General features: G+C 54.8%; 1 protein-coding gene across 1 annotated transcript; it reads right to left on the bottom strand.

Moving 5' to 3' along the window:
* Positions 1-8,921: 8,921 nt before the first annotated feature.
* On the bottom strand, positions 8,922-13,024 carry GRXCR2 (glutaredoxin and cysteine rich domain containing 2). Its single transcript, XM_066560487.1, has 3 exons — positions 12,680-13,024; positions 10,119-10,334; positions 8,922-9,101 (listed from the first exon to the last, which is right to left on the bottom strand). Exons 1-3 carry the CDS (start codon positions 13,022-13,024, stop codon positions 8,922-8,924), a joined length of 741 nt encoding a protein of 246 aa, XP_066416584.1.
* Between the last annotated feature and the right edge of the window lie 84 nt (positions 13,025-13,108).

Raw genomic sequence — 13,108 nt, 5'->3', positions numbered from 1 at the left:
CCAGGCTCATTCTCTCATTCTCCAGGCAGGCAAACACGCTGTGCACTGGATTTACAGAGCACTCCTGTCTCATCACACATTTTTTTCTATTGAGTTGGACTCGGTGACAAGGACAAAACTATCTATTAGGAAACAAATTACAGTTATTTAGTACTTCTAAAAAACGGCTGGCTTTTAGAATCACTTTGCCTTTTAATATTTAATGACCCAGATCAAGAACAGAACGCTCCCGGAGGAGCAGCCAGCTGGCAGGCAGCCCAGGGGAAAGAATTCTCTGGGATCATGGAGCACCTTCTGGAACAGCTGCCTTTGGTGGGGTCTGGCAAAGGAAACTTCATGGGGTCTGGATTCTGAACTGGAACAAACACATCTCGTGGGTAGCATGGAGCATCCCCACACGCAGAGAGCAGAGGAGCTGCCAGGAGAGGAGCAGCAGCTCCCTGCCCTGAAGAGAGGGCAGCACCTCACTAACAGCCACAAACAGCACAAGCCTGGCACCAGAAACCACCACCAAACCAAAAGGCTTCTCTAAATGCATGGCAAAGAATTTAGGGGCTAAAACTCTGGGGATTACAGCATTGGGGACTAAAAATATAATGCCTGAGAGTTGCTGTTTCATCCAAAATGAGCATTTGATTGCAGTTCCTGTAGGAGGAAGAAGGTGGGCTGTTTCCCCCCAGGTCCTACAGCACTTGTTTCCCACGTGGTGCCACAACTGTTAATTCATCCTAGACATGGGATAGGCTGCTGGAGGGCACCATCCTGTGTAAGAAAAGCATGCACACAACAGGACTTCTGAGGAAGAACTCTGCTTGGGAGGGTACAAAGCCCTGGCTAGGAATGAGGCACAGGGGGGACCTGGCTCCCCATCGCAAAAGGCAATCAGCATTCACCTGGATGACAAACGGCACTGTAAGGCACAAGATAATTTAGTGATCCCAGATAGTACCAGAACATTACTGTGACTCCCATACTAATACGAGTGCCAGGCTAAAGAAATACTGCCATCAGCCTGGCAGGAAAGAAAACACAAAGCTTTAGGGAAATTGCATTTTAAGGCCAACACAGTTACATAGTACAATTATGATGTGCAATCACACGTGCTCCAAAGCTCTGATATAACAAAATTCTGATGTAAAAGGAATCTCGTGTTCTAAGCTAAAAAGGTTGACAACTCCAGAAAAAAACTGTTCAATAAACCTAACCCTTCTGTTTTTTCCTGCTGCAGAATACAAGTTGATTGAAAAAGCAGGAGTTTTTCAAGGCCTGTTCTATACCAAAATTGGAGGCTTCTCCAGTGCGTGCTGCTTTGAAATGGCAGTAGTGGCATAATTACATTATCGATGTAACTTGCACTCTCCGAGGCCCAATCGTGTGAAACAAAGAGCCATTTACATAAATCTTTCACTAAATAGCAGGTTCTATTACCCAGTATTTAAATAGAAGTAGACTCAATTTCCCACACGTAACTGTGAAAGCAATAGCATTGCAAGCCTGCAAGCAGCTGTAATAGTGGCTGGGACAGGCGAAGAGCCCCAGCACCCGAGCGTGCAGCCAGGCACAGCCCCCTGCAAGGTCCCAAAACCCGGGGATGGATGGACTGTCCCAGCAGCCAGGCACAGCCTCCCGCATGGTCCCGTTCCCCGGGGATGGACTGTCCCAGCAGCCAGGCACAGCCCCCTGCAAGGTCCCAAAACCCGGGGATGGATGGACTGTCCCAGCAGCCAGGCACAGCCTCCCTCAAGGTCCCGTTCCCCGGGGATGGATGGACTGTCCCAGCAGCCAGGCACAGCCCCCTGCAAGGTCCCATTCCCCTGGGGATGGATGGACTGTCCCAGCAGCCAGGCACAGCCCCCTGCAAGGTCCCATTCCCCTGGGGATGGATGGACTGTCCCAGCAGCCAGGCACAGCCCCCTGCAAGGTCCCGTTCCCCGGGGATGGATGGACTGTCTCAGCAGCCAGGCACAGCCCCGTGCAAGGTCCCGTTCCCCGGGGATGGATGGACTGTCCCAGCTGCCAGGCACAGCCACCCGCACGGTCCCGTTCCCCCGGGGCTGGACTGTCCCAGCAGCCAGGCACAGCCTCCCTCAAGGTCCCGTTCCCCGGGGATGGATGGACTGTCCCAGCAGCCAGGCACAGCCTCCCTCAAGGTCCCGTTCCCCGGGGATGGATGGACTGTCCCAGCAGCCAGGCACAGCCTCCCTCAAGGTCCCGTTCCCCGGGGATGGATGGACTGTCCCAGCAGCCAGGCACAGCCTCCCTCAAGGTCCCGTTCCCCGGGGATGGATGGACTGTCCCAGCTGCCAGGCACAGCCCCCTGCAAGGTCCCAAAACCCGGGGATGGATGGACTGTCCCAGCTGCCAGGCACAGCCACCCGCAAGGTCCCGAAACCCGGGGCTGGACTGTCCCAGCAGCCAGGCGCAGCCACCCGCAAGGTCCCGTTCCCCTGGGGCTGGGCTGTCCCCGTGGTCCCCCCGGTCCCGGGAGCTCCGGGGGCAGCGCAGCGCCGTCCCTGGCCGGGCACGGGGGCTGGGGCAGCGGGACCGCAGAGCCCCCGGGGCCCGCTCTGCTAACCCCGGCCCGGCCCCCAGCGCTCCGCACCCCCTGGCCCCGGTGTCTCTCGGTCCCCGTGTCCCCCGTCCCGCTGTCCGTCTGTCCCTCGGTCCCCCGCACCTCCCGGGCAGTGGCGCCACCGTGTGGCCATCCCCAGAGCCCGCGGGGGGACCCGGGGAGAGACACCTGGGGAGGGAGAGAGAGAGAGAGAGACCTGGAGAGAGACACCTGGGGGAAGAGAGACACCTGGGGAGAGACACCTGGGGAGGGAAAGAGACACCTGGGGAGAGACACTTGGGGAGGGAAAGAGACCTGGAGAGAGACACCTGAGGGAAGAGAGACACCTGGGGAGGGAAAGAGACCTGGAGAGAGACACCTGGGGAGGGAAAGAGACACCTGGGGAGAGACACCTGGGGAGGGAGAGGGAGAGGGAGAGAGAGAGACCTGGAGAGAGACACCTGGGGAGAGAGAGAGAGAGAGAGACCTGGAGAGAGACACCTGGAGAGAGACACCTGGGGAGGGAGAGAGAGAGAGAGAGAGAGACCTGGAGAGAGACACCTGGGGGAAGAGAGACACCTGGGGAGAGGGGGAGAGAGAGAGACCTGGAGAGAGACACCTGGGGAGAGACACCTGGGGAGGGAAAGAGACACCTGGGGAGAGAGAGAGACCTGGAGAGAGACACCTGGGGAGGGAAAGAGACACCTGGGGAGGGAAAGAGACACCTGGGGAGGGAAAGAGACACCTGGGGGGAGAGAGATCCCAGGCTCAGGGACCCCCGGCCCTCAGCTGTGCCCACGCCATCCCTCAGAATGCCCAAGCCCAGCAGGGACAGGTATCCCCACAAAGCGTGCACACTTCTCCTAAAATCGTTAACGAGCTCCTGTAATCAATTTCTTCCCAGAATGATTTGCTTATTTGTCCTCCATCACACTGATGGACCTAAAGCAACCACAAAACTGACTTTGCCTGCAGCTCACCCATAGGTCCAAATTATTTTACCCATCCCACTGTTGGCTCTGAATGTTTCCAGAATCCCTCAGCACCTCAGCCTGGGGGTCCCGGTGGTTCCAGGGCCATCCCTCACATTACTCCAAGCAGAACCAGCCATTCCCCACTTGCAAAAACCCAGCAAATAAAACTACACTAAGAATTCCTGTGCTCTCACCCATCATCCAGCAAATGCATGGACAGTTTCCCACTAGCAGCACTGAGCAGAATGGGTCACATTGGCCATTATTCTGAATCCAGGGAGTTGAGAGCCCACGTACCTGTGCTGGCTGGAACCTGAGCCATCCTTTCCAGAGGACACCACGGCGTTTCTCAGAAGTTGTTGCAGGGGAATCACTGGGCTGCACAGAGTTCTGCAGCAGAGACATCACTGCAGCTCACACAGAGCAGTTTGTATAAAATCAAAAGATTTCAAAGCAATGAAGGGCTGGCTTTACATGTAGATCAAACGTAGCTCACATAAATCAAAACGACAGCCTCAAAGACTTGCAAAAATAATAATGTTTAAACTCATAAATATTCTGATTCTTTCTTTTTTAACTGCAGGGAGATAAGGCAGTGATATTGCAAATTCAGCTAAAGCCTTCCAGATTCCTCCACTTGTTTTCTGCTTTGGAAGGGTGGTGGCTGTAAATGAACGTAAATTAAAAACCCACTGCACAGATTAGTCATGTGATAAAGATTGATAAATACAAAACCCTTTCACATATGGACGTGCATATTTCAAATACAGATCAATTCATCATACCTGAATAAAGTGTTTTGTTCCCAGGTCATGGACTCACTTTAAAACAACCCCTGCGATCAATTAAAGGCCACCCAAAAACTCCCAAACCCTAGAGCAGTGCTTTCCACTGTCCAAGGGACCTCTGTGCTCCATCCCCATGGACCAGAAGGTGCAGCTGATCCCCAAATCCCCCAGCTGAGCCCACACGTGGCATTTCTGTGGGCCAGGAGGTGTCTTGGCACTAACGTGACCTTGAAGAACCCCAAGAGCCTTGGCCCTGATGTCTCTGAGAGCTCGTCTGGTCACACCTTCCCAGCCTGATTTGCAGCACAGCAACATTCCAAGGCTCCACCTGCAGAGTCACAACAGAGAGAACCAGGCAGGAGCAGGAGTCAGCTTTAACCAAGGCATTTATTAGTAACTCTGGGAATCGCCCCTGCAATGCCACTGTGTTCTGGGCTAGAGCCATGCAGCACCCTGCACCACCACAAACAGGATTATTTATCCATTTAACCTCCCATTCTGCGCCCTGCTGCTGCCAGCGCCCCTGCTCAGCTCCAGCCGCCCCTCCTGGGTCTCACACAAATGTGGAACATGGAAACCACTCCCTTTGCACCCCTGCTCTGGCTCAAACCCTCCACCACCACCAAGAGCACTGACTCTGCTTCTCCCTTCGCCTGGAACTGCCAAGCACTCAAGGAGGTCAGCGAGAGGAGGCCCTGGCCTCTCTCTCCCGAGTTTGCTCCCAGTGTTCCCCCGCCTTGCAGAGCACATCCATCACTTGGCCATGGTGTGGCAGCCAACAACAGTCAGTGGATGAGGCTGCCCGAGCTGCCAGACACAGCTCTGCAGTTCTGCAGTGGAGCAAGAGAACAAATGGTTCCTTTTACTCTTCGGTTTGTTTTTTCTTTAGAGAAACCTTTAAATTCCTTTTCGTGTGCTCCCATTCTAAGGCAAAACAAGAACAGCTGTAGAAAGTTAACAAAAAACATGAGAAATAGACTCCAGACTAAGCATCTTTGCCTGTATTTACTGTTCAAAGTCCTGGAAGTTGCAGAGATATTTGGGTTTTTCCTTTGTAAAAGAATATCACATGCAGGACAGTTTGAGTTTTGGTACACCACCACTCCCGGGGTCTGCTTCTATTATTGAGCCATTAAACGCCAGAAAAAAAAACAGGTGCTTAATTAAACCAAACCCACATTTTTTATAGACTCCTGTATTTCCTCCACCATTCTCATCAGAGACACTTGAGCTGACCCTGCTGAGATCACATGCAGAGGCCTGCTGAGTTCAGCCAGTCCCATGTCATCTTTCCAGGCCTTCAGCAAACAGGAAAAACTCGTTATTTTTCAGCAGAAGCGCAACACGTCATCCTCCACTCCTGCCCCGACCCATAAAGTAATCCAGTTTGTAAAGATCTGACAGTTTTTGGTAAAAGGTCACCCAACAGAACTCCCTGTCCAGCTGCTGGCTGGCAGCAGCAGGAGCCAGGCTGCCCGGGGCAGGCCAGGGGGCACTGCCCATCACGAGGAGCCCTGGGCACTGCCTCAGCTGTGCCCATCGAGGCTGGGCCATGGCCAGAGCCAGGTCTGTGCCACCTGTGCCGCTGAGCTGGTGACAGAGGCCGACAGGGCCGCGCTGGGGCTCAGCTTGTGCCCTCCACCCTGTGCCACCAGCCCAGAGGGGAGGGATGGAGGGAGGGATGGGGGGCTCTGAAGGCAGCAGAAATAACAGCAGCAGCAGGTGACAAGCAGCCCATTGCCTCAGCAGTCTGCTCACCAGGATGCTGCAGGAAAGTTCAAACTTGTGCAAGGTGAAATAAGAGCATTTATTGGGTAAATCAAGCCAGCGTATTACCAAAAATGAAAGGAGTACATTGGAAGCTGGGGAAGCAAATCCCTGCTCTGCTTGGTCCCCAGGACACTGGAACCTGTGGGATAGGACTGAGCAGGGGCAGAGCTCAGCTCCTGGCTGCAGGCATCACCCCTGTGCCATGCCCACATGATGGGAACTGCTGACACAGCCAGGAGGAGTGACAGCGGTTGAGAAACATCATCATTACCAAAGAACAATAAATATTGATTTTATAAGTGCATATTTGTGTCTAATTTTATTGTAAACACTATCAGGCAATTTTTGCCTGGTTACTTTTTTCTTATCTTAGGCCAGCAAACTCTCCAGCAAGCCCAACAAACTGAGATCAAACAGGTTGCATTTGAGGGAAGGGACCTGCCTGACAGCAATTTCTGATTTGGGAAGTCTCACCTGCCCTCAGTGATACCCCAAGGACAACATTTTCTGACATTGCAGGTATGATATGATGAATGAGGCCAATCAGGTATCTCCTGTAGATCGATGCACTTTAAAAAAAAAGAAACCCTCAGTACCCACAGCACAATTTCAGCAGAAGACACATGGAAGTGGAGGAGCTAGAACAGTATTATTTTGAATAATTTCAGTATTGCAGAGAAACCTTGTAACCTACCACAGGAGAAGAGAAACTTGGCCATAAATGACCCTGCCTGGGCTTGCAGCCTCAGCGTGAAGCACACGTGAGCAGCCTCTAACTCATCAGGGTCTCAGAGGTATACAGGAGTTAAGGCTGCACTGACATCACTCCTGAATATAAAAAGTAATAAGTCAATGCTTTAGAGAAAAAACAGCATTTCCCCTGTTTACTTCAGGCTCCCACAGCACAGCCCCTGTGCTCTGTGTGCCAGTGGCAGCCTGCAAAGGATCCCCATCGTTGCTTCATTTCACTAATTAGCGTTTACCTGCTGCAGATTACAACACGGGATTAGCGTTAAGCAAGAGCTGTGCTGCTCACCCTCAGCCTGGTCCTGAGAAGTGCTGAGCAGCATTTTAATTCAGCCCTTCCTTGTAGGGAGGCTAAAACTTAATAACTTCTATTTAAAATAATAAATACACATACTTTTTTTATACCTCCAGGTTTGGGAAGGGTTTTCAATTCCCACCATAAATCAGACCCCAAAGGAACCCCTGTGTCACTGAAGGAGGTGTCAGAGCAGCAAAACCTCGGGAAATGCTTGTGACCCTGCAGGGCACAGAGAGAGGACTGCAACGGCAGTGCCACTGTTGGGGCCCAGCAGGTTAAACCCAGAGAGGCACTGCTGGGACAAACAGACCCGGGCTGGACTCCACTGGTACCAGCACCCCTGGTGCCAGCTGGCACCAGTACTGACTGCAGCTGCACTGGTACAGACTGGTCCCAGCACTGACTGCAGCTGCACTGGTACAGACTGGTCCCAGCACTGACTGCAGCTGCACGGGTACCACCTGCACACCTGACAGGCGCTGACGCTGTCCCTCCCCTGCTCGGAGGAGCAGCTTCACACCCACAGTGAGACGTGTCCAGAGCGCCTTTCCCCATGGACAGTGTTCCCTATGGACAGAGCGCCTTTCCCCATGGACAGAGCGTGTTCCCCATGGACAGAGTACCTTTCCCTACATACAGGGTGTTCCCCATGTCCAGAGCACCTTTCCCCATGGACAGTGTTCCCTATGGACAGGGTGCCTTTCCCCATGGACAGAGCGCCTTTCCCCCACGGACAGTGTTCCCTATGGACAGAGCGCCTTTCCCCATGGACAGAGCGCCTTTCCCTACATACAGAGTGTTCCCCATGGACAGAGCGTGTTCCCCATGGACAGAGTACCTTTCCCTACATACAGGGTGTTCCCCATGGACAGAGCGTGTTCCCCATGGACAGAGTACCTTTCCCTACATACAGGGTGTTCCCCATGGACAGAGCGTGTTCCCCATGGACAGAGTACCTTTCCCTACATACAGGGTGTTCCCCATGGACAGAGCGTGTTCCCCATGGACTGAGTACCTTTCCCTACATACAGGGTGTTCCCCATGGACAGAGCGTGTTCCCCATGGACTGAGTACCTTTCCCTACATACAGGGTGTTCCCCATGTCCAGAGCGTGTTCCCCATGGACAGAGTACCTTTCCCTACATACAGGGTGTTCCCCATGGACAGAGCGTGTTCCCCATGGACTGAGTACCTTTCCCTACATACAGGGTGTTCCCCATGTCCAGAGCGTGTTCCCCATGGACAGAGTACCTTTCCCTACATACAGGGTGTTCCCCATGGACAGAGCGTGTTCCCCATGGACAGAGTACCTTTCCCTACATACAGGGTGTTCCCCATGTCCAGAGCGTGTTCCCCATGGACAGAGTACCTTTCCCTACATACAGGGTGTTCCCCATGGACAGAGCGTGTTCCCCATGGACAGAGTACCTTTCCCTACATACAGAGTGTTCCCCATGTCCAGAGCGCCTTTCCCCATGGACAGTGTTCCCCATGGACAGAGCGTGTTCCCTAAGGACAGAGTGCCTTTCCCTACATACAGAGTGTTCCCCATGTCCAGAGCGCCTTTCCCCATGGACAGTGTTCCCTATGGACAGAGCGCCTTTCCCCATGGACAGAGCGTGTTCCCCATGGACAGAGTACCTTTCCCTACATACAGAGTGTTCCCCATGGACAGAGCACCTTTCCCTACATACAGGGTGTTCCCCATGGACAGAGCGTGTTCCCCGTGTCCCGAGCGCCTTTCCCCGGTGTTAACCCTGTCCCCGCCGCGGGCAGGCCGGGCCCGGCCCGGCTCAGGCAGCGCACACCCGGCACGGCTGCAGGCCGCTCTCGTCGCACGCCGGACACCGCAGCGCCCGGTAGGACTCCCGGAATCGGTTGGCCAGCATCGAGAACTTGCTCCCGTGGCACAGGGAGCAGGGAGCGCAGCCCGAGCCCTTGCACTGGGAACAGCCGTGCCCAGCATCGCCCTCCTGCAGCAGACACAGAAAAACACTTGTTAGTGGGTGGGGGATACCAAAGTCAGGAACATTCCTGGGAGAGGGAAGTTCTCTCTCCCAGCCTTTGCCATCACAGTTGCTCCTGACACACCACTCTGCCCATGACAATCAGTTCTCCACAGCAAGGACTTGGACAAAAAGGCTCCCACATGCTTGGGGGACAATTTGTGGCTGCTGCTAGAAAATGAGCAGTTAGTGTGACTGGGCTTATAACACAATACTCCAAACTCATCTTTCTCCTCTGCACAGCTCCACCCATCCTCCTGCCATTTCTTATCACACCATTTCCACCCTGTAGCCTCAGGTTTGAGCCACACTTCATTTCTTCAGGGATTGCTCGTCACCCTCTCTGCCCAAATCCCTCATCACCAGCATGCACGCTTTCTTTTGAGCTGTGCTTTGTGCCTGCCTCTCTCCCACTGTGCCAGGCAGCCTCTTTCAAATCCCACCTTGAAATTCCTGGGAGCAGAAGGACCGCAGTGACCCACGCTCAGTTCCATGAAACTGCATCAGCTCCACATGACAGCATTAGGTTTTGTGGGATCAAATCATGGTCAGACTAATTGGGATTCTGACCAACAAAGACTCCCCCGTGAGAAAGCAAATGTAAGGCACAACCTTATTTCAACTGATGCTAAAGTTTTAGCCTGAAGCAGTCTCAGCCACAGAGCAGCTGTGTTTAGCCTTGTCAGGCTGGAGAAACTCTGGCCTGCTCTTATCCCACTGGGAGGGGTGACCAGGGATGGAGCCCAGCCAAGCCCTGTAAATGCCAGCCATCTCCAGGGGAAGAAATCAGTGGGAGACATGAGCACCTGGAGCCAGCATTGTCCCCAGAGCAGCATCTCAGCAGTGTTGGTCGTTATCTCCCGAGGGAAACAGAAAACATTTGCTTCTTATCCAAACTTAGCTGGGAGCCAGATACAGAGAGGGATGGGGCTTGGGTGGTTGGACCAGGGTTGTGGGGAAAAAGCACATTCCATTTTCTCTTACCTGCACATACTGGCTGCAAGTGACCACATTCTCCACATCTTTTTTATGCCCGCCACTAAGGCGCTCTTTCTTCTCCCGGTACACGAATGTCCAGTCATTTATTCCCTCCGTCTGGATGATTCTTCTCATGAGCTCCTTCTGGTCCATCGGGGCACGGATGATTTTCAGGTTATTGGTGTAGATGATGATCTTGCCAAAATCTACAGCTGGGGAAGCCTGAAGAAGGAAGTTGCCAGTGTCTCACCAGGATAAATTCACTCTGCAAACACTGGTGGTCCCTGAGCTTCCAGAAGAGTGTCCCCTGCCCCAGGCCAGCTCCCCTGACCACCCCCAGAACATCCAGCAAATTGGTGGAGGTACAGCCCAGCTGGGTGAATTTGTATTTTTTTTCTAGCCATTTTAAAGCTAAACTTGGTCAAACATTTCCCTGAGAGCAGCACTTTGCTGACCTGGTCCCTCCTCCCTGGAGTCATATGGAGTTACTGGGGCCTATTGTTTTACACACTCTTCATATTTCACAGGCATTCTAAGTGTCTGTGTCAGGAAGCCGTGCAAAAGGAGACGTTCTCCTACAAAGTGCCCTGAGTCACATCAGCTGCTGCGGTGGCTGGTGCTCTCCTGGCAGTGGGCACCTGCTCCCTGTGGGGAGGAGCAGACACGGCTCTGCAAGCACCCAGTGCGTGTGGATGCAGCACAAGCTGGTACTGGACAGCGTGGTCACTCCAGGTATCTGTGGCTGGGGACACTGGGGAGGAAGAGGAGCATTACCCAAGAATGCAAAACAAATTAAACGGGCTGGATAAGATCACAGCAGTGCACTGCCCTCGGGCAGGAGAGATGCATCGTGGTCTGATGTTTGCAGGCAAACTGCATGTCCAGTGTGTCAAGTATCAGCCATCTGGGTTTCCCACACACAGCTTTGATGAGCACCAGGAATTAACAGACTTTCAGTGTGTTCAAATCTAGGCCATAAAAATTATTTACACATATTGTGCATGTACTGCCTCTTTATAAGGACTAAAGAAGCACTTCTCTATCAGTAGCACTAATAACATGTTAAGAAAATAGCCAGTGAAACTAAGCTGGGATTGTCAAAGTAGCCAAAGAGGAATTCTGGCTGCCAGGCGATGCAGACAACAATGGCAGCGCTGGCTTCCTGCCAGCCAAAGTCACACAACTTTAATATTTTAAATCTATCTCATTAACTTAACATCCTCCTTACAACATTTGACTGATCTAGATGCAGTAGGATTCCCATGTACAGATAGCAATAGGTAAGGAAATTTTCTCTTTTACTCTACCCAATGGACAGATGCAGACCAGACCGGGAGAAGCTGGAGCACAGCTGGCAGATGCTGTTCCCTCCTGCAGACCCTGAGGATCCTGCCACATGTGCCATATTCAGCACACAGAATTCCTGGAACAGTGGCTGGAGATTCACAAGCACCCTTTTCAAGTCCTGGCCTGACAGAAGAGTTTCATGTGGATGAGGCTGAGGTGTGAGGCTCCTGTCAGCACGTTCCCCCGAGCAGGATTTAGGCTGGAGCTGAGCCCAGAGGGGGAAAGGCAAGGGCAGGCCTTACCCTGCAGGGGCTGGCAGGGGACAGCCATGGCCAAGGGCAGCATTTACCCTGCAGGGGCTGGCAGGGGACAGCCATGGCCAAGGGCAGCATTTACCCTGCAGGGGCTGGCAGGGGACAGCCATGGGTGAGGGCAGGCCTTACCCTGCAGGGGCTGGCAGGGGACAGCACTTACCCCGCAGAGGCTGGCACAGGACACCCAAGGACAGCACTTACCCCGCAGAGGCTGGCAGAGGACACGGTGGGCAGTATTTCCCCGCAGAGGCTGGCAGGGCACAGCACTCACCCCGCACAGGCTGGCAGGGCACAGCACTCACCCCGCACAGGCTGGCAGGGCACAGCCATGGCCATGGGCAGTATTTCCCCTCACAGGCTGGCAGGGCACACCCAAGGACAGCACTCACCCCGCACAGGCTGGCAGTGGCACAGCCATGGCCATGGGCAGTATTTCCCCTCACAGGCTGGCAGGGCACAGCACTCACCCCGCACAGGCTGGCAGGGCACAGCCATGGCCATGGGCAGTATTTCCCCACACAGGCTGGCAGGGCACACCCAAGGACAGCACTCACCCCGCAGAGGCTGGCAGGGCACAGCACTCACCCCGCACAGGCTGGCAGGGCACAGCCATGGCCATGGGCAGTATTTCCCCACACAGGCTGGCAGGGCACAGCACTCACCCCGCACAGGCTGGCAGGGCACAGCACTCACCCCGCACAGGCTGGCAGGGCACAGCCATGGCCATGGGCAGTATTTCCCCACACAGGCTGGCAGGGCACAGCACTCACCCCGCACAGGCTGGCAGGGCACAGCACTCACCCCGCACAGGCTGGCAGGGCACAGCCATGGCCATGGGCAGTATTTCCCCACACAGGCTGGCAGGGCACAGCACTCACCCCGCACAGGCTGGCAGTGGCACAGCCATGGCCATGGGCAGTATTTCCCCACACAGGCTGGCAGGGCACACCCAAGGGCAGCACTCACCCCGCACAGGCCCGTCCCCGGGCGGCAGTCGCGGAGCAGGCCCGCGCTGCCCAGCAGCCGCTGGTGCTGCTCCTCCCGCAGCACGCTGATCCTGCGGGCGGTCAGGGCCGTGGGCCAGCAGAGGCTGTCGCTGCTCCCGGGCGGCTCCCCGGGCCCGCACAGGGGCTCCCCGGGCTCGAAGCTGTGGCGCAGGAAGCGCCGCGAGCGCTCCTTGGCCGGGGGCTCCAGCTCCTGCCCGTCCTCGTAGACCTGCTTGAGCACGCGGCCGCTGCAGGCCGAAGAGATCCTGAACCTCACCCTGCGGGGCCGCCCCTCGAGCTGCGGCTGCTGCTGGGGCTCCTCCATCACCGGGGCCCAGCTGCAGCTCCCGCAGAGCGGCCCCAGGAGCTCTGGGCCCAACAGAAAACACTTCCAGCCTCCCCCCCACGC

Source organism: Molothrus aeneus, chromosome 15, assembly GCF_037042795.1.
Source record: "Molothrus aeneus isolate 106 chromosome 15, BPBGC_Maene_1.0, whole genome shotgun sequence".
NCBI lineage: Eukaryota > Metazoa > Chordata > Aves > Passeriformes > Icteridae > Molothrus > Molothrus aeneus.
Note: the sequence above shows the minus strand (reverse complement) of the source record. Positions and strands in the feature narration are given on the sequence as shown.